This window comes from Chrysemys picta, unplaced genomic scaffold, assembly GCF_011386835.1.
Source record: "Chrysemys picta bellii isolate R12L10 unplaced genomic scaffold, ASM1138683v2 scaf5, whole genome shotgun sequence".
Taxonomy (NCBI): Eukaryota; Metazoa; Chordata; order Testudines; family Emydidae; genus Chrysemys; species Chrysemys picta.
This window is the reverse complement of record NW_027052712.1, coordinates 1-27,158: the sequence shown is the minus strand read 5'-3', so window position 1 is coordinate 27,158 and position 27,158 is coordinate 1. Positions and strand designations below refer to the sequence as shown.

The window sequence follows — 27,158 nt, the reverse complement described above, 5'->3', positions numbered from 1 at the left end:
TGGTAGGGTTGGGACGGTATCCAGGGAAGAGGGGGGGGTAGCTATTATGAGGAATGGGGTGATTCAGGGTAAATTTTAATGGTTTGAGTGTGTTCAGGATTCTAGCCTACCTGTTCCCAAAGGTACTCCGTGGAGCTAGACTGCTAAATCCTCGTTATCTAGGAAATTCAAAGAGCCCAAATGATATGTATTACTATAGTATATCTAATGCAAGTTTCACAGTCTGACAGATTTCACAACAAATAACGTAGAATGCATATATTTTTTTCTATTCCAATTTTCTTTCCCCACAGAAACCTGGAGAGGAGCCACCAGAGGAGGATGAAGGCATTAAAAGAGTTGATCCGCTGCATCAGCTTATTCTGCTTTTCAGTCGAACAGCCTTAACTGAAAAATGGTAAGGTTGGTGGGAGGGGCTGTAAAATTTCTGCAAATTGTCTAGCTGCTTCCATTTTTTAAATTGCAACGGTTTGCCATGCAATATGTCACATATGCAAATAGTGTAGCTAAGCAAGCACTAACCAATTTGCATGTACCTGCACATGTAGGGCCTGATTCTTAATTACATTGGCAGAGTGGCATAGAGGGGCCTTACCATAATTGAGAAGCAGGTACATGGAATTTTCTGCAGCAAACAGATCTGCCTACAAACGTCAATGCCTCGTTTATGGTTGCTGTTGAAAATCTGTCCCGTGGTGTCCTTAGTAATGTCCGTATTCCACATTGAAAGGGACACCCACAGCTTGAAAATTGTTTCAGAGTAGCAGCCGTGTTAGTCTGTATCCGCAAAAACAACAGGAGTACTTGTGGCACCTTAGAGACTAACAAATTTATTAGAGCATAAGCTTTCGTGGGCTACAGCCCACTTCTTCGGATGCATATCTTGAAAATTGTGTTATCTGAAAATGCTGGATTAGAAGTAACCCCTAACAATCCTACAACTGAAAGAAGATAGAAAAAAAATCTATTTTCACTTTGTTCAGCTCTATGTGTGTAGTCAATTTCACTGTTCAGCCTGTATTAGTTTATTAGTTTCTTCCCTTCCTGAAAAGACCCTTAGAATTAATAGGGGAACAGAAATACCCTTATAAAAAAATTAAAGGAGGTTAAAAACAAAATTCAGGACATCCTATTTAAAAGGTGTGCTGTTGGAAACTAGAATTATTTAAAATGTTCAATTTTCTGGTCCTCTTCTGAATAGTTGAGGGTTTCAATTGTTTATGGAGATGCTGTATTACATTAATGGTTACAGTGTTTCTCCCCTTCTATTCCCTAGCAAACTGGAGGAAGATTACTTGTATATGGCATATGCTGACATTATGGCAAAGGTAACTTTTTCCCCATCTTTTGCATTTACCTTTTAATAAGAGAATGTAAGGGAGATTGAAAGAGTTTTGGTGTATATCGAGCTGGGGCCATGTTTTTTTTTTAAAGCAAACTTTATTTGTGAATGTTTTGTTTTTACATGGTCTCAGAGTTGTCATGATGAAGAGGATGATGATGGTGAAGAAGAAGTGAAGAGTTTTGAAGTAAGTTTGAAGTCCTCTTTTTGGTTTCTTGTTTCATATTATACATTATTCCATAGCTTCTAACTGACATTTATGTTTCTTGCTTCATGGCTTCCTGCAACTTATGTAAATGAACTGCATGTCAGAAGCTGGATTGACAAATATGAGTAATCAGATTCATAGTAGTAAAACAGAGAGAAAATATAGTGTTACATAATTATATATATATATATATATATACATGCACACACACTTATATATAAAATTGATGAGTGAACCTTAAAAGAGTCAGTTTGGACAAACATATAACAGTTCAATTGCTATCCTGAACCTCAAATCATTCTGAAAATCTGATGAGAACAGACTGATAAGATTTCCAATGGTGACTGAGTTTGTATGGGTAAGAAATATTGAAAGAATAGTGTTTATTGCAATAACATTGTATATACAGTAGCAGTAATTAATCAATTATTTGCATCTCTGTTTATAGAGCAATGACTGTTAAGAAAAGGTCAATATTTATCCACAGTTAGCACATTATTTCTGATGTTTAGAATAGGAAATAACTGCAGTAACTCAGACACTACTCTACATTTACTGTAGATTAATGTTGACTTTGTAATAGTGATCGCTATATGAGGGGGCACAGGGTCTTGTGACTAAAGCACAGAAATGAGAGACAGGAGATCTACATATGTGTTTGATCAGTCACTTATCTGCAAAATATTTCTGGATATTTTTTCTTATTGCTATTTCACTTCTTGTCCTCACCCTTTCTTAAGGTCACAGGATCGCAACGCAGCAAGGTAAAAAAAAAATGTGTGTATTTGTCTGGGTCTAATTTTGTGACTTTTAGCTTTTAGACCCAACATCTTGGATAAGTTCATATAAAGGGTCTTTAAAATATTTCTAACTATTTTCAGCTTTTGCATAATTTATCTTCACAGTACCCTTCATCTGAACAAAAATGTATTCGTCTTAAAACTCCAAGGATTAATAATATGAAACTTTTTGACCCCATTAAATACAAAAACATTTTTCCCTTCTAGTGAAAATGGAATAACCTTTGACTTATTTTTTTATTTTTTCATATTATCTTAATATTCTTGCCAATGGTACTTTTAAAAAAATGATTACTGGCCTTATTCCAAGAAATGCCAGTTATCACTCTTTCATTTCTATAGTTGAAACTGTTCTTCTTCAGATCGGAAGGGAATACAGTCGTACTTTTGCTTTCTTTTAACAAGCCAACTTTGTGTGGCACCATATTAATCCAGGAACATGCTGCTGATCCATCCAACAAAGTCGTAGTTCCAGTGTTCTTCACAGCCTAATATCAAGTGTGTTACCTTTTCTGCAATTTAAATTCTTTGGAGTAGATTGACACTCTTTCCAAAGTCTTCCACTAATTTAAAGATCTAAATATAGAATTGTAGATTAAGTGACCGTTGGTCATTTAATCTAAAATATTTGTAACATGTTCAATGAAAATGGTTGGTTGTTATTATCTTCAGCCTTCATTAGGGGGCACCAGGTAGAAACTCTATAGTTAGGGTTGGAATCTAAAATGGGCTTAAAATGGGGCATTTATTTCTGTTTCTCTCAAAAAGCATGTAGCCAGGTGGTGTGCAACTTCACAGAGTTAGTTTTTATGCCCATTGAATTTCCTACATAAGCTTTGTGTGGTTTCTCTTCATACATTTTTAACGGAAGCCTTTGAATTTCAGATCCAGCTGAAGTTTTTGCTTGTCAGTCTTACTTTCCATTGTTGACTGATATCTATTTTAAAAAAAAATATTGTCTGTCTACAAAAAACTTGCTAGATTGGTGTGCCCAGAATAGATCTAGTGCAAGAGGTAGTTTGAGTGTTGGATTTAGGGCCATTTTTAATTGCTGTTCTCCTGATAACTGCAAGTTTATGCACGGTGCATACAAACCTGATGGTTGATTGGGACTAGGAATGCACATGACTGATGGTTGGGCTCCTGGCAACAGGCCCAAGCCACATGATGGGACTAAGAGCACATACAACTTGCTCCATCAGGAGTTATGTTTTTCTATCAGATTTTATCTTACAAAAGAGGGAGGTTTTTGTGCAGCTGCTGATACATGAAGGTTTATTCATAGGTGCTGACAGATAAAATATACTCCATGATGAGCTGCATTTCTTCCTCCCACAAGTCTGCAAGGTCTTTTTCTAATCACCAATAAATGAAGCATTAAAAAAGCCTAGGAAACTAATACACAAAAAACATTGTGTGGAAGCAGGTGCAGTTGATACACATACAACATGCATGACACAAACCCACACAAGCAAGGAAACAATACATTCTAAAAACCCACACTCCTTTCCTGCAGGACAGGAGAAAATGTTAAGGCTTCAGGAATACAATTGTCTGTTTAGATTCCCAATGTTGAATGCTGTTCACTTATTCCATGTTCTGTGGGTCTAAACAATAGTGACAGTCCAATGTGTATGATGTTCAACTTTCTGCAATTCCTTCACAATCAGAACCTCAGAATGGTCATTCTTAGACAGGGCTTTAAGTAAAGGAACATGGTGAGCCCATGTCCTGTGCAGTTTACTCTTGCTTTTTGGCATGAATAATCCATATTGGGGCCTCTGTGTGAGCAGCACACAAATCAGAATATAAACCCACAGTAATGATGTTCAGGCCTTATTATGTGCCTGTCTGCACCCTAGTGCAATATTGGGGTACAGACCTCATGCATTTGCTCCCCTGGTATTTATTTTTCATTAGTAAGATTATTTTTTCCTCCTTGCTGTTTGTCTCTAAGATCACTAACTACCCAGTTATAAAGATATAGAAATAACTCTGTGGAGTCCTTGATTCTTCTATTTGATAAAAAGTGCTTCCAATCAAAGTGCCTCACTGAACTGAATACAAACTGGTCTTCACCAAGCATGTTATACGTTAGTGCTATTAATATGGATAGGGTCAGGGTGCAAATGGAGGATCAAAAACACAGTTCCACTTCGTAAAATAAATCAGTTGAATCTGGGAAGAGGAGAAAAGGGAAGAAGAGTAAAAGATGGCACCACTCAGCTATTAGATTTCGCAATGTGCACATCACATTTCGCAATGTGCACATTGCTGGGCACATATACTGAAACTTATATTGTTTAATAACATCTAATAATTCAGTGAGACTCTCAGCTTAGGATCCAGCTCTTTAGAGATCATCAATATTGTGGTCCTTTGGAATAGTTTATGTAAATAGAGTGGCTGTACCTTGTGTCCTGAAAGTCAAGAAACTCAGGTTCTGTCAGAGCAATGAGAGGAAACCCGAGAATCACGGACATCTAGTGAGAACCATTTCTTAGAGATATGTTAAACATTTAAATCAGTATTTGTTATTGGCTTTCACCAGTTATGAGGGACATGAATACAAGTCTGAAATTGCTCCTCTATCACTTCCAGACCTCAGTGGGAAAGCTTAGGCAAAAGTTATCCTTGGAGGATATGAGGACACATTCTGTTCCCCTGCTCCAGAGGAGTAAAGGTTCCTTAAAGGGCATAGATAAAGCTATCAGAGAATTCTCTGAACACAGGGGCTGTGCTGACTTAATGACTTGATTTAGTTGGGGTTGGTCCTGCTTTGAGCAGGTGGTTGGACTAGATGACCTCCTGAGGTCTCTTCCAACCCTAATCTTCTATGATTCTATGATACATATTAGTCTCCGGAACAGCTCAGGATTAGAGGCACAATAGTTGTGTTTTCCAAACCTAACATGGAACTGCCTTCCTATTTTAAAATATAAATCAAAATGAAAAAAATGAAAAAACAGTGTCATTTTTACATATTTAATAGTTACTACCAAATTTCCAAAAATAATCTCTAAAACTGAACCTGCAGAAAGTTAGATACATATGTTAAGAACAAAATGTGCATTTGCACAATCAAACAGGGTGGTTAACTGCTCAGTTACCCTGTTTGCATGTGCAAATACTGTTTTCTTGCATTGTTGCAGGCACAATTTCAGAGGACACTTTTGTCAACATTTGGTCCTTAGTTGGTAAGTTGAAGATTTTTGAGTAGCCTATTAGACCTGCATTACAAAACAACAGTTGCTTGGCTCGTTTGAAGAGTTTTTAATTTATTTTTTAAAGAGCAAAATGAAGTCAAAAATAATTCAAATTGTTTCTGACAATTAGTTAATAGAATGTTGGTGATTTTTGGCCAACAGAGCAAGATGCAGAAAACTTGCCTTGTTAAAAGCTGCAAAAAGGTGGGGAACTAATAGCCAAATTCTGCCTTCCCATGTTGCATGATGAACTTCCATCTACTTCAGTGTGAGCCCAGTATGCATATCTGGAGGAAAATTTGTTTCCCTTGTTGATTATCATGATAGTTGAAGGAGACATTATCCTGAGACTTGTGTATGGCATATTTAAAAAGATGTTCTCTCTCAAATTTATTTTATGTAACCAAGATTCGTCTCATTAAAATGATACACACATTGAATTTGATTTCTTGCCAGAGGCTTTGTATATAGAAATTAAAGGTACTTAGACATCCCCAGTTGTCACTTTTATTATCTATTCAATTTTATTTTTCTAAAATCTCTCTTTCTGGTTCAGTGATTTATTCATCAGTTTTACACACATTCTCACCCCATCCTGGGGACTTGACTTTATCAACAGAGAAACTAATATCAACATAACACAAATTCCAGCTCAAGATTCCCCTCTGTGTTTAGCTGTTTCAAGGGTTTTTCCTGATGGACCTCTCTCTACCAAATTCTAGAGTTAAATGGATCTGTGAAAACAACCAATTTTCCTTAAAGAAAAAATAGTGTGGCAAATTTGTAATTTGTTGCAAGAGATTTGAATTTCTGAGCAAAGTTGTGTTCACTGACAGAAATGGTGAAATGTCACCCTACAAATCCTATATAAATCTAGAGCCAAAAATCTGCTACTAAATGTTCACATCTCCTATTACAGTCAAAGGGATAATGCAGAATTTAGCATTCTGAGTCTGCATGAAAAATTTTTGAAGTGAAAAATGGATACGTTTGTTGCATAGCTTTATGCACAGTTTAATCCTTAAGTTGTTCTAAATGAAGGACTCCATATTGCATACTGGCACTTAGAAAAAACTCCTGAAGCCAATGGATATTTTGCCTGTATAACAAATGCAAGATCAAGCTGACAAAAAAGACCAATAGTTTTACTCTGTCATGGCCTAATCCCCAAACCCTAGCAACATGCTTGAATAATGGTGGGGGAAGGAGTACTAGGGGAAGAGATCTCTTTGTCATAGGCTAGACAACATTAGTGGAGCTACTCCAAAGCTGATATTGAGGCCTATTGTTGCTGTTTGTCTGCTGCATGGGGAGCAACAGATAGTGAATATGCACAATTCACCACTCCTGACTACCTCATGCCACTGAGTGAGGGGACATGGAGTGATCCCCTGTGAAGCTGGGCTGCACGGGGCATTGGTGGTTCAAACCTTCTATATGGGCTCTCGAATCCTATGGACTTCCACTGCTGCAGCACAAAGGAACAAAACTGGTTCTCGCTAGGCCCTCAGTGGTCAAAGAAAAGAGGAAAAAATTGCCCCTCCGTGATGATGCAAACAAACATGCCACGCTAATCAAGTGATGAGTTTGGTAACTTCCTTATTTGTCCCCTGATTATTTTTAACAGAATAGTTACGTAATTATCTTACTGAGCATATCCCAACTTTCTGAGTGTTTTCCGTTTCCCCAGCTTGGAAGGAGCGATTAAGATATTAACCATTTCAAATTACCGCAGAGCCAGATCTGCTAAATAGGTTCTCAACTTGGATTGTAAAAATCTTTTAATGGACTGTTTTAATAATACAGCTGCAAAAAACATAATTTGCAACTATTTCAAAGATGTCACTCCATCCCCTCTCCCCCACGGTGTAAACAAAGAGATTAATTGAAATAATGCATAATTTTATAAGTTATTTAAGGGAATTTATCTTTTCAGTATTTTAGGAGAAAAATATTGGAACAGAGAAGACATAGCTTTGCAAGCTTGCTAGCAAGTGCTTTTCTTTTTAGAGCATGCTTGTAATCATGTCTGTTCCTATCTATTTGAATAGGAATGAGTGTTTTGAGTGATCTTATTAGACCAACACTGCAAATATAACACTACTACAACATTGCAAACAAGTATATGGAGGCAGGAAACATGAAACAAAACAATAACAATTTAAATCTATGGGGATGAGGTTGCAATGGCATGACAATGCTAATGTCAAAATGAAAGCAATAAAGATGTTGAGGCAAGTCTACATGGAGACATTACAGCAAAATGGGACTGAATTAAGTGTGCAGTGGCAGTCTTAACTCTGAATTTATTTGTTCCTGTAGATTTTTAGCTCTGCTTTAATGCTCACTGAACACAGAATAGTATTTTGTTTAATATTATGTCTTCTTTGTTAAATTACAAGTATCTATACAAACACACATATATATTGTGTGTATATATATATATATATATATATATATATATATAAATATATATATATATATATATTCAAAATATAGATGTAACATTATGCAAAAAAATGTTTTCAGTTTAATTGTTCAAAATCCAGAAATGCTAATGATTTGATTGATTATGCACCCTAATTCTGCCCTCAGGTGCATTCGTATACAACCTATAAATGCATGATCACATACTGTTTCTCAAAATCTAACTATATAATATAATATAACATTTTTTCTATCAATGCATCTTTTGTGGGATAGGATCGACAGAGCCAATGACACTAGTAATACACAAAGTACTGCTTGTTGATGCTTGTCAACACACATCTTAAAAACATATAACTTTTTAACACACAATAATTGGCACTGTAGTCTCTTTCTTTTCTCTACTATATAAAAAGAAGTATTATCTTTCTGCCGCTATTTTAGGTGCAAAATTTAAAAATTCAGGAGTAGAAAGTCCAATCTGATTTTCTTCCTATCCTATGACCCAATATTCTTTTTCATTTTTTCCCTTCTCATCTCCTGGCAACTACCACAGATTAGGACCCAGGAAAGCAAGCACATAGGCATTCTCAGCACACCTGGTAAAAGTAGCCATTTTAGCATAAATGCCTTGACTAGCCACGTTTTGGTTTTATCATTAATATTTGTTGAGTGTCAGCATGTGTGGCAAAAAATACAAAGGAAGACATGGTTGTGCTCCAAGAAGCTTATAAGAATGGTCTTTGTAACCTTGAAGAGTTCTCTCCACTTTACACATATAACTCTGTCCTTCTTTGCCATATACATACACTCAGTCATGGTAATTGAATTGTTCACAAATCATATGTGTACAGTACCCAAAACCCTACCACATTTATACTGTATACAGTGCACTAGATCAAACTAAAAATCCCAAAGAATCGTCTTCAAAGTTTGAGGCAGTCACCGACTCACAAATAGTGCATGTACCAATATTTTGAAACTTACATGTTTAGTGACATTCCCCTCACCCCGCAGTTCTATCAAGATTTCAACATCTTGGAGCGGTTGCCAATAATTTGTCTTTCTGGGGAGCAAAGATGGGAAGAATTTAAACAAAGTATAAAAAAGAGAGCTCTGCAAGTAGAGGAGGACATCATTTTTTATAATTGCCGAGAATATTTTTACTATGAAGTTCACTTTCAAGATGAATCTACTGTACTTTAATGATACATGTACCTGCCTGTAGGTGCTAATTAGATAGTCTCTGAATTTGCTTTTACCTCCCTCATTCTCATTCTTTGTCATCTGTGCTTTGAAAAATTCCTTTTGTGTTATGTTATTCTGTATAATGCTAGCAGGACTCCAATGTAGAAAAGATGTTTCAACTCAGCTGAGTATTATCTCAATAGTGTACTTTTAACAAGAAGAAGAGCTAAATCTGGTGGGACCAGACTTCCAGCAGCAAGAGATTGCAATACTTAAATTATTTTTGTCAAGCAGAATGGGAAAAGTTTATTTTATCTCACTCATGCATGCATACACACACACACACACACTTCTGAAGCCTACATTTTAAGCTTTGAGTAGGCACTGTGTTATAGTCCATTTACTTTCCCTGTGTATATTTCAACATGTGTAATTTAGGATTAAAAACAGACTTACTCCAAAGAACATAATGTAGAGTGAAGCAAATTTAAAGGTTTAACATAAAGATTTTTTTAAGACCCCCCTGCGTAGCAACCCCTGAAATAAATGAACATTTTGCTTGTGTAAGCACTGCAGTAGGATTTATTCTCTGCATTGGCTTGGCTCCACCGTACAAGGTGGGGGAGACCTTTAGTGCTGTATGGTAGAGGAGATCTTGGAAAGCAGATAACACGAGGATAAATTAAAGGAGATGTGATCATTGCAGAATGAGATGGAAGTAACTGTTTCTTTTCCTTTTTGTCTTCTCTCGGGTTATTCTATTTTAATCTTCCATTTATGTGTTTCGGTTATTTCAGACTTTCAGAGTGTGTTCATAACTTTTTATAAAGTATTATAGAATTATTGGTACTTAGCTCCTGCAACTATAACAAAATTCCTAGTTGGCTATCTCTGGGACTTGAAGCTAAGCCTCTGGATCTAATAGCGCAAGTGTCAACTGCTTGAGCTAACGGGCCAGCTCCATTAGCTCAAAGGCAGTAGTAGTAGACTCCAACCTTCCTATGCAAAGTAGTTACTAGAAAGAGACAAAGAGCCATGCTGGGTTGGTAGATAATATTCCAGAGCTCCACTCTTGTCAGTTCCTGCTCATGTGTAATATCACCTGGCTCCCTACAGTACCTTCCTGCTTGAATATTTTAAGTTAAAATTTTACCACACCCTTGTTCGCCAAATATGAAAGTTTGGTTCAAATTAATCCCAGGTATGACCCCAGATCTTTGATTGAAAGATCTATGAGGCTTTATAGATTTATTTACAAAAAAACTACATCAAATCAAATTTGCTTTTCAGTCCCTTGATAACAACTACAAAGAATTAGGCTTAAGCAGTCATAGAACTACTAAAGAATAAATTATGCTTTATTCAGCGAGAGAAGCATAAGTATATCTTCCTGTTGGGCTCAGTCAGCTACACTATCATTTAAAATGAATGTCTTATGCCTCCTGAAGAAAATAAAGTTGTAAAGCCCTTAGAAATCCTCAAGTTGCTGTAAACAACATAACATCTATCACAGTCTTTCCTCTCAGATAAAAGGTAAGTAACCAGAGAAATTATGGGATTTTTCAAGACCATTTGTCAGTATGCAGTGCCAGTGGCTTGAAAGATGACTACTGAAAATGGGAAAGTTAATAAACCATGAATTAGGAATTTCAGTCACATCTGTGGTCCTTGGAAGAGAGACTGAGAACAAAATGAAAATAGACTCCAGACCTCTTACCTTGGGTCTGCTGATTGTCTGCTGATTATACAGATTTCTGATGCACTTATCCTGCAATGACCAATGCCACTACTAAGAGGGAAAGTCAAATGAAAGTAACATTCTTAGTAATAATTCTGGTCAACCTCCTCTTCAGGAAGGACCTGGAACTCATACTCTAAAACCAGCCTGTCCCAAAGCATTTGCAAATAGCTATTCTTCTTACAGACTAATTGCAGTACCACATCCTAATTTTGAAATATGTGACAAGAATGGCCTTTAAACAAGACTTCTTTCTTCTAGTATCCAGCTCAGTGAATAAAAATATAATTCCTTAATTAGGAATCCAAAATCACTAGCTGCTTCTCAAAAGAGCAAACTCCTCTTGATATTTTGAAGTGTAAGTGTAGACCGAAGAAAACTGCTTGCACTAAGCAATAGAACATTTGGATTATCTTAGTCTTCTGAATGGCTATAGTCCACAGTACAAGAAAGAAACAAGCCAAGCACACAATCCAAAGAAATGAGCAAGTAACATAATAAATCTTGGGCATGCACTTACCAACAGACAATATTTATAGGCATGTAAAATTTAGACAATACAAATTGTCTTCCTGTACTGGAAAGTTGGTTGTTAACATTAAAAATGTCAACATTTGCCAGCAATTACAAACCTGTAATATTTTGTTGTACTGTAATTATTACATATTCTAAGATAGGTAAAAGTATAATATATCAGACATCACTGTAGCGTGACTATAAGTAAATTAATTTTTAGTTGTGATACAAATACAGGACAGATTTAGTATCTGTCTTTGCCATATGGTTACTTTTTACCTATTAAAATATGAGAATGAAACAGAAAAAATGTCTAAGTTTTGAACAGACTCTACTTCTGATGAAGATAATGATGAAGGAGCCTCCTAGCTCATGCACAGCCTTGCTGGGGAAAGCCTTCAGGGTGAAAATCCACATATGTACACTTCTCAGTGTTCACGATTCATTTATATGATATAAATTAAGATCACACAACAAACTGATTTATTTTTTAGTGTCAGAGTTTTAAAAATATCCGTTCTGTGAAATGTTGATTTTTTTTTTATTATACCAGGCTTTTCTTTTAGCATGATTTTTTATGTGTGGTTGTGATGGTGTGATGAATGAGATCAAATTAACTCATTAAGCTAATACCTTATCAAGCTTCCTTCAGATCAGCCTGACTGAACACAATTAAACACAACTGCCAGCCTTATAGCTGGCTCGGTTGTAGCAACTGTAACTAGGAATGTGGACACCACAGAGAAGTGATAATACCTAAACAGGACACCAAATGGTCTAGCATACTTTTTGTCCTCCTGGCAGGTTGCTGTCTCTCCTGAGTCCATGTACACATATGCTCCTTCATTGTCTAGAGAAAGGTGCACCAGAAAATTTAGCCTGGCTGAGAGGGGAAATATTAGTTTTGAAAGCTCTTATCCAAGGACTGATCATCTTCATATCTTGTTTTTGCTGGACCACTCTGCCATTGGCAACTATCTAAATGGCTGTGTTTCCCAGAGGGAGGTACAAAATCCCTGAAGTTCCTTTCTCTCCAACCTGGTTTTAAACCCTTTTGACCAGGCTTCTTCCTTCCTCTCTTTTGTTGTGTATCTGCAGGCATCAGGCCTTCCCATTCTCTTGGTCTGTAGATGCTGGAGGGAAAGCTCCATGCTACTGTGCTTTCCTCATCAGGCTGTCAACAAAAGGTCCTTTTATAATAACCCTGGGCCTGAAGACACAAGTAAATAAGTGACTCTTGCAATGGAAGAGAGAGAAAAGATTGTTGGGTCTAAAAATAAAGAAAGGAAAATGTAAAGGAAAAATCAAATGTTCATCGAGTTTCCATGACCTCTGAAGCAGATGAAAATATTTTGTTGCAGCTTTATTGAAACTGTGTTGTAATGATTCTTTGGTTTTGTGTAATGATTATTTGTTTGTGTGTACGTGTATGGTTGTGTTCTGTTTTTTAATTCACCGGAAGAGGTTTAAACATGAAGGCAAACCTTTCAGACGTTAGCATGGCTCCACATAAAGCAAAGCTGCCATATTTCTTTTTCTTTTCTGTGCCTCCATTTCGACTTATCACATAATTTAAGGGGAAGGTTTAACCACAGGAGCTCTAACTGTAGTATGAAAAAAAAATGTGATGAATTTTGTTTCCGCAGCACGATATTATCAAAGATTTACGAAACAAATTTGCCAGCCTCAGCGAGAACTCTCTGGTAACAGCATAAATGTCTGTGTTGGTTTGCTTTTGATTTAAAGGTTTCTTTTTTCATTCATTTGAACCCATTTCTATTTTGTACCTCTTTTTAGTTTTTAATTTTCATAGTCTGTATCTAGCAAGCCTTCATTTTTTAAACCTCTTCCATCTTCCAGTGTTTATTTTCTGTACTTTGGATGGAAAGTTTATGGCAGCAAAGCTGTCCCTCTGGCTACTTCTGCTGCAGCTGTTCCTGCTCTTAGGTCATGCCCCATTGACTACGCTTTTCTACCACGCCATCTGATGGACTCGCGGTCATAGGGCTCTATGCAACTTCCATTTTGCAACTTACACTGCTTAGTCATTTTCAATTCTCCAGCAAACTTCAGTTAAGCTTGTGAAAGCTCATACCCACCTGGAATTAGCTGTGCCTCTATGTTTTCTCTTTATGTTTTCAGTAGTTTAAATAATGAAGAACAAACTTCAGCCATTGCTCAAGCAGCACCATACAGTACCGTTTGTTGCCACTAGAGAATGCAAAATATAAAGGCACAATGTATTCTGTCTAATATCCTTTTGGGATATGTTGTGGGTTGGGGAAACCTATCTTATATTATAAGTCAGCATCTTACTTGAAATGTACAACGCTGCCTATTATTATTTTTTAAACAAATTTTCCCAGATGAATGAAACTCCCGATGAAGCTATTCTGTCATTCAGGGACAACTTGCACCTCAAGAGCCGTGTACTGAGCAGTATCAAGTTATGGTCACGCTGTAGAAGATTATTAAGAGAGTATAAACTGTTGCACAAAAACATAGCACAGGAGTGCAAGTTTGATACATGCAGTACATACATACTGTGAATATGGGCTTTGAACTAACCAAATGATTTACAATTGAGAGAACTCCTTCCCGATAAACAAAGGACTAAAAGGATAAAAAGAAAAACACAAAGGGAAATATTGAACATGTTAAATATTTGTTCAGTAGCATTGTATGTGCGTTGAATAGGTCTATGATGTTGCAATAGAGCCCATATACTAAGAGATAACAAAAAATCTTTGGCGAGCTGATGGTCATTGAAGTCCTCAACTTAAATGATTGGAATTTCTGTTCAGGAAAAAGAAATGGAAAAACAGAAGCTTCTGTACCAGCAAGCAAGACTGCATGATCGGGGTGCTGCAGAGATGGTGCTTCAAACAATCAGCGCTAGCAAAGGTAAAGACCTACCGCTTATGTACATATAAAATCTTCTTTGGGATTATTTTTTAAAGATTTGTTGGCTCTAGAACTTGCTCCTTGTAATTATTGGTGGCTACACCTTAAATTAGGTTAATTTTCAAATAAATACACCTCTACCCCAATATAACGCTGTCCTCAGGAGCCAAAAAAAATCTTCCCGCATTATAGGTGAAACTGCATTATATTGAACTTGCTTTGATCCGCTGGAGCGCGTAGCCCCGCCCCCCTGGAGCACTGCTTTACCGCATTATATCCGAATTCGTTTTATATCGGGTCGCGTTATATTGGGGTAGAGGTGTACCTCAAATTTAGGTGATGATTAGGAGTTGATCCTGCAAAAGTTTGCTAAAAAAACAATCACAAGAAATTTTCTTGTGGTATTTTTGCATTCCTGGCCCTGGCTGGAGTCCAGATGATGTAGAGATGAGTGAAAGATGGCAGGGAGGTCATAGCTGTGCACTGGGAATGTGTAATGACAAAGTGAGGCTCCAGACTTACCAGGAGTTGTGTGTCTGTGCACTTAGCACAGGCTCTGATTTTTTTTCTGAACAAGTTCACCCGTGCCCATTTATAATCTGTTCATCCCCTGCCTCGTCCATATCCTTTCACCTTATATTGCTAAGAAGTATAACTTTTTAGGCTTCTGTTCATCAGGCCTATGGGTGCAGTTTGGGAGGGAGTAGGGGGGTGTTGCCCCTCCTCCCCCAAACTGCAAGTCTCAGGTAGATGTGGAATTTGCCCTCCCATGCGTGGCCCATTGGCTGACTGGAGCTGCCTCACCAAAATAGAAGTCAAACTACACCTACGATTAGGCCCCATCTTTCACCAATCATTTTTCCTACCTTTCTGTACTGTGTCTACTGCACTATTACTTAAACAACTCTGTCCTTCATAAGCAGAACTAACCAATTTCCTCTTGCTACTATATTTAACTTCTTCACTTCACAGTTAGTCCTTGAGGAACTGTCAAAGTTTTGTCTGTGTGGACATACAGTAAAAACACATTGTTAAACTGACAAGTCAGTTTTAAATTGTGCATCCAACCTCAGAACCAGCTGCTCAAGGCTGTCATGACTGAAGAGTAATTTATATTCTTTGATGACAATTCTTCGTGTCTTTCATCTTTTCTTTCCTTTTTTATACAGTCTTTATCTATGTATTCTTAGAAAGTATGAGGGCTAGTCTACACCAGATGCGCTACATCTATGCAGCTGCGCTGCTATTGCATGTCTGGTGAAGAGACGGGAGAGAGCCGACGGGAGAGAGCTCTCCCATTGCTATAATTACTCCACCTCAGTAAGAGGTGGTAGCTATGTCAGCGGGAGAGCATCTCTCATGACATAGTGCTGTCTACACCGGTACCTAGGTTGTTGTAACTTGCGTTGCTCATGGAGGTGGCTTTTACACACCCCTGAGCGATGTAAGTTATATTGTCAAGCAGTAGTGTAGACCTGCCCTAAATCACACAGTAGATATGGTGAAGGAAAATATGTGTCTGTTTTACAAGAGAGTTTATTTAAATGATCCTCTCCTGTAAACTGCCATGTAAATGACTCCATGCTGTGCACATCCTAAGGCAGTATAAGTTAGTATAATAGGTTGGTTTGTTTGTTTTTTAAATATGAACTTAAAATAATAGTTTAATATTTTCAAGGTGAGATGGGTCCCATGGTTGCCGCCACCTTAAAGCTTGGGATTGCCATTTTAAATGGAGGAAATTCTACAGTTCAACAGGTAAAGTTCCATTCTATCCAATCTATTCTATGTAGGTTCTTAATAGACATTTGTCACTGTAGTATCTGAATGCCTTCCAGTAGCACATTAAGTGATGTGACTAACATTTGTCATGTGTTATGTCTTCCTCTCCTGAAGGGGAGAAGTGTACAGTGGAGTTTCTTGTTTTGATAGGGTTTGTTTGTTGTTGTTTTGATTGTTTTTTAAATGTACATGTTGCTGCGTGTTTATGTGAAAGCAGGAAAAGTCAAAGAAATGGAAGGCAATTAGGTTTGTGATGGTCCTTAACTCCTGGGGGAATTAACCAGTCTCAGACTGGCCCCCTTAGACAGTTTTATCCCACACACAGATGCGCTTTACCTTTATTATAGAGGGTTTCATTGTGCCAGAGGAGTGTAGCTGTCAACCACAGTCTTCATCCCAGATCTTTAGGTAGTATTATATATCCTGGGTCAAAGCCATGTAGCTCCCTGAAGATAGAACCAAGACCTTGAACCTGATTTGAAATTCTAGAGAAGGCAGTGTAGAGTGTGGAAGATGGGTTTGATAGGCTCTTGGTAGTCAGTGTTGCTGAGGAAATGCGCTGTAGTGTTCTGTACTAGTTAGTTTCCTAAACACAAAAGGTTTCATTCCCAAATATGTCACATTGCTGTAATCCAACTGAGCAGTGCTGAAAGTGTGAATAACTGAGGCCACATTACTGCCTGCCAGGATGGGACAGTCTCTTCTGGCCAACTAAAGAAGGTAGAAAGTGTTACTTGTGGATGCTGTTATGTGAGAGTTTGGCATTGGTGAGGAATCCAAGAGTACTGCTAAACTACAGATTAAATTGTCCAGTTGTGGATGTGGGCCTTCATCTAATGGAGACTCTGCAATGGCTGCATGCTATTCAAAGTGCTTTTGTCTGTCCACTAGCATTACCTCTGTCTTCCTCAGGTTCTGCTTCAACCAGCTATTCTTCCTCCATGATCTGAGCTAGTTCAAGCACTAGGCCATCGTGATGGTGGTGGAGTGGTCATATGTGGTGAAAAATAAGGGGATCTATATGTCATCTCCATTTTGAGGACACTTGAGTACATGTCAACCAATGAGTTCACCTAGTGGCTTCATGTAGATGTTAAAAAGGACCAGAGAGAATATTGATCCTTGTGGGACTCTGCAAGAGAGGGGATCTAGTGATGGAGGTGTAGTGTCCCATAACTACTCATTGGATGTGTCCCTTCATGAAGGACTGAAGCCATTTATTAACCTGGATCCCTACCCCTCCTTCTCAGCCAAGAAAGTGTTATCTGATGATTGACAGTCAAACTCTGCAGAGAGGTCCTGAAGGATGAGAATGGATATCTCCTCTGTCTCCATTGATAGCAGAAGATCATCCATCAGTGCTGTTAAAGAAGTCTTAGTTCCAAGGCGCTGCCTGAATCCAGAATGTGCTGGGTCTAGAATATTAACTTCAATTAGATGAGCTTGTAGTTTGGCTTTGGCTAGCTTCTCTCATTATTTGCTTGGGAACTGGAGCTTTGGCACTAGGTAGTATTTGGTTAGAACAATTTATCCGGGTTGGGTTTCCTCAGTGTTGGTCAGACTATTCAAATTATTATTTCCTTTAAAAGAGAGAGAAGACCAACACAAAGATTTCAATTTCTAATTTTACATGGTGAAACGAGTGAAAGGATCTCTAAGAGGTTTATTGACAAATGAATATAATTTTGAATCATCAGAAACTATACATTGTTAGCATTAGGTTAGTAGGTGATTGAATTTCAACTTTAAATATAGATGGGTACTTTTAACAGCAATACTGGTTTGTGGCGAGGGCTGTAGTATTTCAGTTTTTATTCAAACCTAAGGGTGTCACTTATATTTATATTTTGCTTCTTTTTGCCTCTGAACTTCATGACTCCTTTACACTTAACTGGCTTGATTCACCACTGTATTATTCCACTTACAGCTGGTGTAATCCCAGAGGTTCCAATTGATTTAAATGGAGTTACCCTTGCAAAAAAAAACAAAAAAACTGGAGCAATGGTGTCTCGTGCCCAAAATAAGTGGTGTGGCTGTGGCTGACCATTAGTTACACTGCCCTCCACTGTCCTTCACCCACCACCTCCCAAATAAAATCAGCTAACTAAACAATTGAGATCTCTTCCCTCTCCCTCAATACATAAATTCTGCCCCCTATCCCCTCCGTGATTTCTCTTCTGCCATTCCAACCACTGGTCCCCTGCTCCTCTTGAAAATGAACAAGCAGCCATTCTCTGCACTGCCCCCTCCCTTTTACCCCTCCCCCCAGACTCCTGCTTCCTTTTTCAATTCTACCTTGCCAGGCCAGAGACTCCTTTGCTTTGCCTTTCCTCTTCAGTCACAGGTACCTACCTGCTGCCTCCTTGAAATCCCAGACTAGCAAGTTCCTTACTCCCTCACCCGCAGCTTTCCCCTGTTTGGGCCCCTGGTGCTGTTCGAGGTGAGGAGGAGCTCTGAGCTGGAAGTGCACTTATATTCTATACTCTTTGCATCTAAAGTTCTTTAGCCCTAAAAGGAATTGAACAGGAAGCCTGTGAGCATGGGTCAGTCTGAGCACTGCGCTATAATTACATCTTGACAAACTGTGTTACAAGAACATTAAGGGTTGCAGAATCAAGCACCCAGAAGTTGATTAAATGCCAGAATTAAGGTTGTGTGTGCAAAAAACCTACATTAAAAACATAACCATTTCATCCTAGGGAACCATATTGTCCCCCCCCCAGCATAGATCCTCAGCAGGGTTGGGATGTTCAGAATCACAGCACAGTCCTCTACAACTTGAGTGAACAGAGTAACTTGTAGGATAACAGTTTGTTATCCTCTGTGTGGACCTGCCACTAGTGGGGTTTGGAGACACACACTTTGATAGTGGGGATGGCACATGTTAACCAGTCCACACATAGTAGCTGTGAGAGGATGGAGCATGCGCAGTGCAGACAAAATCCACATGATTTATCTAGCATCCTATAATAAGTTTCTACTTAGCAAATGCTTATAATTTGGTCAAATTTGGTTGAATTTTCGTATGGATGGCAAAACACATATCCCTGATACTTCTGTGACGCTGCTGCCAAATTTCAAGTCCCTGCTCCCAAGAATGAAGATGTAGCTTCTCAAAGAAACAGTGGTAAGATATTTTTAAAGTCTACCTCATTCTCTGAGATGCTGAACTGTTCTAGTTTGGTGAAGTTATAAGCAACCAAAAACCGGGTCTGGTAAAGGAAAGTGTTTGGCAACCTTAAGCGAGGTAGTGTTTCCTGCACTACCTATAATAAATCTTCTGAACAATAATAGGTCAGCAAAGGGTAGTGTGATGAATCTGCTGATGCTCTTCTGGCTCCTCAGTGGAGAGTGGTAGTGTTTCAAGAAGGGTGTGGGACAGTAGTGGAGCAGGGGGATGGTTCGAGAGATGTGGACAGTGACCAAGGCAACTGTTCTTGGTGATAGCTCAGGGTGACTGAACTGGGGTTTTCAGGGTTGCCAGTATGTGATTGGGTCTATCTGATTTTTTAACAGTAACAAGACACAGTGTAGATAAAAACATTCATGAAAGTGAAAATTACCCCAGACCTAACTCTAGGACACGAGTTTTTCACCAACGACCTCTGCATGATCCTAAAATTGATTGCCCCTTAGCTGAGGGGCAACGGTACTTTCAATGGAAAGAGGAGCTCTTGTGGGGCTCTAGACTTCTAACAGCCTCAGCTGCCTTCCCCCTCCCCTGATTGCACTGTGTATTGTTGCACTGAAAGGGCTGAATATTGCCAGGGATGAATCCTCCCCTTGTCTCACCTCAGCTCTGCTTGTTTCTTCATTGTGCTGCTGGAGAGAAGGGGGAAGATTTGCTACAAAAAGTGTTGGGTGGGATTAGCCCCCTTGGCCACTTATTAGTAGCTGCCATTGAAACTGAAGTAATATGGTATTGAATCAAGGCCCCAAAAATGAGTCTCTTCTGAGTCTGTCATCCTATATGTAATGATAGGATTGACTGGAAATACCTGTCAGTACTCATGAACCCTAAAAATACATTCTCTGACCAATTACCTTGTGATGTCATTACCATAAGAACCACCTCCTGAATGCTATTTTTTTCTGAAAATGTCACAGTACATGGTCATTGTGACATATCCAGGGTACAATCCAGACTGATGAGTAGCTGTGTCACCCCTGCCCTGTAACCTTGGTTGCCTTATGATGCCTTGCTGAAGGAGTTCCCACCTGGGCTGCTCACAAACAGCTTTCCAGCATGCAAGGCACACCCTGAGTGCCTGTGCGTAATTGCAGCCTGCCAGCCACTACTTGGGTTTCACTCTGGTTCTTCCCAGCCTTGACTATATTGCAGGGTAACCCCAGCTCAATCCCAGTCTTTGCTTTTCCTCCAGAAACATATGTCCTGTACTGCACAGCCCTCTCCTGGACAATACAAATAATGTGTGTTATGTCTGTTATTTCTTAAAATAAAAATATGGCAACTTGTTATTTCAAATAGTTCTGCAGACACTTCAATTTAAACACACTGCATTAAATAAAATAGCAAAACACGTTTTTATTAACTACAAAGAGAGAGTTTTGAAGTGAATACAAATAATGAGGCATAAAAGTCAGAAATGGTTACAAGAGAAATAAAGACAAAATGCAACTAGTGCCCAACTTAACAAACTGGTAAATTCAAAGCCATGTTTTTCTTACTATATGCTCTCAACAGTCGTACTGGCCAAACTTCTTGGGCCAGGACCCCTTCTTCTGTTTGAGGGCTGCTTGTTTTGTCCTGTCTTGTGCAGTAAATCGACGGACAGAGAAAGGAGAGGGGAGTCCCTTGGGGGCATTTATTCCTCCTTTTTATAGAGTCAGTCCCGTCTTGGAAAACATTTCCAGCTGAGATGCAGGAGACAGAGTATCTATATGTAAGGATATTCCCTGCCGATTTTCTCACCTGCTTGAACTCCCTTTGTCTCCCTTCCTGCTTGATGCTCTGATTACTGCTTAAATGCAAGCTAAGCAGAGAATACATTCTTTTGTTTGAGGCTGACCTATTTGCCAATCTCAGTTTGGAACATATGTCCCAAACATCATACAGGAAAATCTTATAACTTTACATACAATGTTGCCACACATATTTTATCAGGACAATATTGACCAGCAGATTGTGAGACCTAAAATGATACCTTACAAGACATACCTTGTACAAAGATGATTATAATAGGGTGCAGACAGAGGGGTACATTTTGTGAACTTATTCAATCTGAATTTGTAACACTGCAATATAATTCCATGTCAATTATTTTTTCATATCAGTAATTCTATTTAAACTGTCATCACCAAAATGTCAGAGAATCTTCCAAATACTTTTAAAAAGAAATAACAATTTCTCCTTCTTTCTGCCCTTCCAGGTTGTTAGAGAAATAGATTAACTTATAGTTTGTGTGTGTGCATGTGTAGAATGAACTAGCAGAAAGCTAAATCAAAGATTAGATTTTGCATTTAGTTCTGAATGTGCTGAGGTTAGTGATTGTTATTTCCTATAATTCCTTAAAAAGCGTCCACGTCATGGTGGCAGCCTCCTCTGGGAGGTTTGGTCGGTAACAAAATATCCGCCTGACTTGTGGTACAAGGGTTTTTGTCAACTGGTCTGTTCTATCAGATTTATAAATGCCATCAGAATTATTTCACAAGACTGTCTAATTGGCATAGAATAACAGATCCCCAATGATTTAACATTTAACTATGTGGTTTGTTTGCTGTAGAAAATGCTCGACTACCTCAAGGACAAAAAGGATGTGGGCTTTTTTCAGAGCCTTGCTGGTCTTATGCAGTCATGTAGGTAAGAAAATATCTATTATAATATATCTATTATTTCGTATCTAAATTCTTTTCTACAGGATTTGTAATATCAGTAGAATGTCGGAAGAATTACCTGGTGAGACAGGAAGGGTAAATATGCCAGGAGTGTGCGTGCGCGCGCGCGCACACACACACACACACACACACACACACACACACACACACTTGTTTTCCTTTCATATTCCTAGGGTTTCAACTTCTATGATGCTATGATAGTGGAACTGTCCTGGGGCTATGCTTATCTCCAGCTTTCAGGCAGGATTACGTAAACCATTGTCTTTGAATATTTGTACCCCACTTTTGAGCCCCTATGACTAATTACACAGCTACTTACCTTGCAGGCTGCCATGACTTATTCCCTGATTTCAGTGTACCCAATTCTGCTTCCCTTACAGCAAATAGTACCTTATTTCCTGATTTATCCCATTGATGTTTACAGGCTGTGAAAGCATTTGGAAATGTCTGCTCATCATTTCCCACTCACGTTTACAGTCTAGGGATATTGGATTTTTGGATGTTTTGTGCAAAGAGTGCACTGCACCTGTGGCCTGTGATGTGAATTGGACTCAATTTGATTTGGGGGTGAAATTTAAAGTGGTGGTTCTGACATATAAATGACATATGATTTGGGTCTTGTCTACCTTAGCCACAACCTCTCTCTTCACATGATGATATGACATTTGTAATTGACTGATGTGTCCAAGATAACAGCCTGCAGAGTTAGTGGTAAGGCATTGTCAGTGAGGGGTCCTTGGCTCTGGAACTCATCTACTCCCATCCTTCAACAGAGCCCAGATTTGAATACCTTCAAGGAACTCTACAAGGGTCATTTCCTCAAGAATTCCAGGGAGGCCTCTGTGTGGGGAGGGAGTTAATAGAATTTTGGAAAGTGGAGAAGGGAATTAAGTCATTTGTTTTGGAGTGGACAGGAGGACATTCTATGGTCTTTTCGCAAGTTTGTGTTTCTGAATGTGTTTGTAATAAGTATGCAGTGCGTAAATAAATACAATAATTGTATAAAGACACTTGCATAGAACGTTAAAATTGAGCCCAGTTCACTGTTACATTATGACTGCTATGTTCCAGGCTGGTGAAAAACATCCTGATTTATCTGGCTGCTAGAAGATTCCCTTTTGCACCATCTGCTGCATGACAGATGTCCTAGGACTTGGACTAACTACTGTATTATTTTTTTCTTCCTGAACAAAAATAGCTGTTAAAGTATTTTTTCATTAAAAGTAGAATATTTTGGTATAACAATGGTTATGAAGTGTTTGCCAAATTGAGCTTTATATTTTTCAAAGAAAAAAATAAAATATGAAGTTTTCGTCAGAAAGTTACAACCCATCTGAGATTGCAGATCACCACCTTTGTTATGTTATCCAAAGAACAAAATAGTTGTTACAATGAGAATCCCTGCACCAAGGTAGATGAGCCATCAACAAGGTATACAGACTTATGATAAATGGAACCATATAATTTCTTCTCTGTGTGGCTCAGAGGAGAGCAGGTTGTGAAGTAGGGCACAGTGAACTAAATCCAGGGAAGGCAGGAGATGGAGCCATTATGGCAGGGGTTGGCAACCTTTCAGAAGTGGTGTGCCGAGTCTTCATTTATTCACTCTAATTTAAGGTTTTGCGTGCCAGTAATACATTTTTACGTTTTTAGACGGTCTCTTTCTATAAGTCTATAATATATAACTAAACTATTGTTGTATGTAAAGTAAATAAGGTTTTTAAAATGTTTAAGAAGCTTCATTAAAATTAAATTAAAACGCAGAGCCCCCCGTACTGGTGGCCAGGACCTGGGCAGTGTGAGTGCCACTGAAAATCAGTTCATGTGCTGCCTTTGGCACGCGGGCCATAGGTTGCCTACCCCTGCATTATGGCATGAATTCTCTCTTCCCCAAACCTATAGAATTCCATGGCACTTTCTACACCCTGAAGACAATGGTGGAGCTAGTGAAAAGCTTCTCTACCTTGAATGTTTCCTTCAGGTCTCTACAGATTGACGAGTGGAAATCCACATGATAGTAAATACTTCCAAAACCACCATAACTTACAATTGGCTTTGTCTATTTTGCAGAAGATGCTGGGGTGGAGGTGCTAGTGGTAGCACATATCCCTCAGGAGTTTGCTGTTTGGGATTAAGCAGCCTACAGAATAGAGGTTGTCAGCAAAACAGGCGTCTTTCCCCAACCCATTGAAAAATATTTAATTCAAAGTTATTTGAAAATTTTCATTCAAAATGTTTAGATTTTTCCTAGGAAAATTCAAAATGAAATGATATTTTTTTCTTTCCATTCATATTGATCCCCCCCCCCCCCCACACACACACAACAGAAACAAAATGCAAATTTAAGTTTAATTTCCCATCAATAATAATCAAAATTCTATAGAAAATGACATTTTCGCCACCAAAAAAAAATAAACCCCATTTTTGATGGGAAAATATTTCAGTAAAAAAAAATATATCTAATCATCTCTACCACAACAATGTAGAGATGTTGGCACTGGATTTCCCAGTGCATCAGAGTACATCTGCATGGTACTACAGACCTTTAAACATCTTAATAAACCAAAATAAATGGAAAATGTAAAAATACATTGGTTGATATGAAGGGATTAGTGCTTTATGGCTGGAGGGGAGGATGAAAACTGCTGCAAAAGGGTCAGTGTGGTTACTGACTCATTCCCTAGGAATGTAGGGTTTAAAAGGGGAAGATCTATACCTAAAGCCAGGGGTGAAAGTAATTTAAAGGACTTACCGGTTCGCCGGAGTCCTGAGAAGGGTCGGGGCCTCAACCAGAAGGGGGTAGTCTTTAGATTGAGATTTAAAGGCCCCCCCCCCCCCGGGCTCCAGCTCCAGTAGTGGCGGCTGGGAGCCCCGGGCCCTTTAAATCACTGCCGGAGCTACCAGCTGCAGAGGCGGCTGGGAGCCCTGGAGCTTGAGGGCCATTTAAAGGGCCTGGGGCTCCAGCCGCTGCTACTACAGTGGAGCCCAGGGCCCTTTAAATCGCTGCCTGAGCCCTGCTGCCAGAGCCCCGGGGTAGTAGCGGCAGCTGGGGGCTCGGGCGGTGATTTAAAGGGCTCGGGGCTCCCAGCTGCTGCTACCACAGTGAAGCCCCAGGCCCTTTAAATTGCCAAAGGAGCCCCGTGAGTCCCGGCTGCCGCCGCAACCCCAGCAGGGCTCAGGCGGCGATTTAAAGGGCCCGGGCAAGAGTGGTGGCTGGAGCCCCGGGCCCTTTAACTCACCGCCAGAGCCCTTGGGTAGCGGCAGAGGGCCTCTGTCAGCAATTTAAAGGGCCCAGGGCTCTGGTCACCACTACCACCCTGGGCCCTTTAAATTGCTGCCAGAGGCCTGCTGCTGGAGCCCTGGGGTAGCGGCGGCGGGGTTCTGATGGTGATTTAAAGGGCCAGAGGCTCCCAGCTGCTGCTACCGCAGCGGGGCCCTGGGCCCTTTAAATCGCCACCAGAGCCCCTGGGGTCTCGGCCACCTCCGCTACCCGGGGGCTCTGGCAGCGGGGCTCTGGCGGCAATTTAAAGGGCCCAGGGCTCCAGCCACTGCTGGGAAACCCAGGCCCTATAAATTGTCACTTGGAGAAACTGGTCTGGTATGCCGTACCGGGGCGTACTGGTTTATATTCACCTCTGCCTGAACCCTCCCTTACATGGAGCAGGCTGAAGCAGGAAGGCACACAGCGCTTCAGCATGTCTCAGCCACATGGTTCCAGGTGGAAGCAGAACAGTAAGAAAGGGGGAAGCTCCCCAGGTAATTACGGCATAAACATGGGGTTACCTGCACTGTACACTTTTATCTGCCAGGTAGTCCCAGACATCCAATAATAAAGTTGGAGCCTGATTAAACCCATGTAAAATGTTTCCTATCCTCCTTCCGGTATGGCCAGACAGTGATCTGTGTTTGGGCTTACACAACTATGTAATTTCCCAGTAGATAATGAGGGAATATGTGTACACTCAAATAATAATGTATTATTTTTATGAAATGTGAGATATATAGATAATATACATGTACTTTCTTTTTCAGTAAATCATAATGAGCTACATTCTGCTATCATTTACACAGTGAATCCAGTGTAATTGAATTGACTTAATGGAATTTCTCTAAATGTGCAACCGTGTAACTTAGAGCTGAATTTGGCCCATTGTTTAAAAAAAATGGTGTGCCTGGCTTTAGTGACATTACATTTCAGTTATCTCCTAAACACTATTTTCCATCTTCCAGCTAAGATGATAATTATATTTCTAAGTTTAATTCCATCATTTTGAAAATCAACAAGATAAAATATTGGATTTATCAAAGAATCTAAATGCTATATTGCTTTTCTCATTGCAGCGTTCTTGACCTAAATGCATTTGAACGCCAAAACAAAGCAGAGGGCCTTGGCATGGTGACAGAAGAAGGATCAGGTATTATCATCTTATGAAAATAATCTTTTCCTTTTTACTGTTCTTCATCAAAACTGTATAGTTAAGGACCCTTGTAAATCTGCACCAAGATGTTTAAGGGTGAAGCTAAGATGATATTTCTTCAGATAGTTTATAATTTAACTGGCCTACTTTAGACAGTACTAGACAATAAAAGATCACTAGAGCACGTTTGAGAGTGAGGGAATGTCTCAGAGGAATGCAGTATATCATTTTGAAGTAGCAAAGAAAATATTATGAGTAAATTTGAAAGGAGATTCCAATCACAAACAGCAGTATTTATGTCAAACAACTTAGAAATCCCTAACCAGTTTCAGCATAAAATAAAATGAAGGGCTCCCAACTGATTTGTTAAATTGTCTCCGGCTGAATAAAAAATAGACAATTTAGTAAGCAATAAATTAAATATCAGAGGTCAAGGGAACAGTAGCTGCTGTTTGGAAGACATTTGTTATGAAAGTTTCTGTTTTACAAGTATTTCTGTGTAATTTGTCTTTTTGGGAAATATTCTGATATTTTATGTTTACTTATGATTTTGAAACAATTTGGGTTTTCTACCTTCTGTGTTGTCAGTTCATTGTTAGTTTCTTTCTTTTGTCTCATAATGTGTTCTGTCATCCTATTAGTGTGGTTGTCTGGAACCATTAGGTTTATTTTTTTATGTGATTAATAGAGCTACCAAAGCACATTTTCTCTATTCCCAATTACATTCTTCATTCATCATATTTTTGTGTGTTTAAATCCTACAACTAACTAAT

At 39.0% G+C, this 27,158-nt stretch overlaps 1 protein-coding gene across 2 annotated transcripts in view; it reads left to right on the top strand.

Annotated features, from left to right (window-relative positions):
- LOC135977635 (ryanodine receptor 2-like) overlaps window positions 1–27,139 on the top strand; it is a 36,549-nt gene extending 9,410 nt beyond the window's left edge. Inside the window, exons 3-10 of one of the 2 annotated variants that reach the window (XM_065578843.1) lie at window positions 294–397; window positions 1,277–1,328; window positions 1,476–1,529; window positions 2,291–2,314; window positions 14,230–14,329; window positions 16,008–16,087; window positions 21,856–21,932; window positions 26,309–27,139. In XM_065578843.1, the coding sequence (XP_065434915.1) occupies window positions 294–397; window positions 1,277–1,328; window positions 1,476–1,529; window positions 2,291–2,314; window positions 14,230–14,329; window positions 16,008–16,087; window positions 21,856–21,932; window positions 26,309–26,399 (582 nt within the window). In that variant the 3' untranslated portion in view covers window positions 26,400–27,139. The remainder of the gene's footprint in view (window positions 1–293; window positions 398–1,276; window positions 1,329–1,475; window positions 1,530–2,290; window positions 2,315–14,229; window positions 14,330–16,007; window positions 16,088–21,855; window positions 21,933–26,308) is intronic. The other variant, XM_065578844.1, reaches the window with a different exon arrangement.
- The last annotated feature ends 19 nt before the right edge of the window (window positions 27,140–27,158 follow it).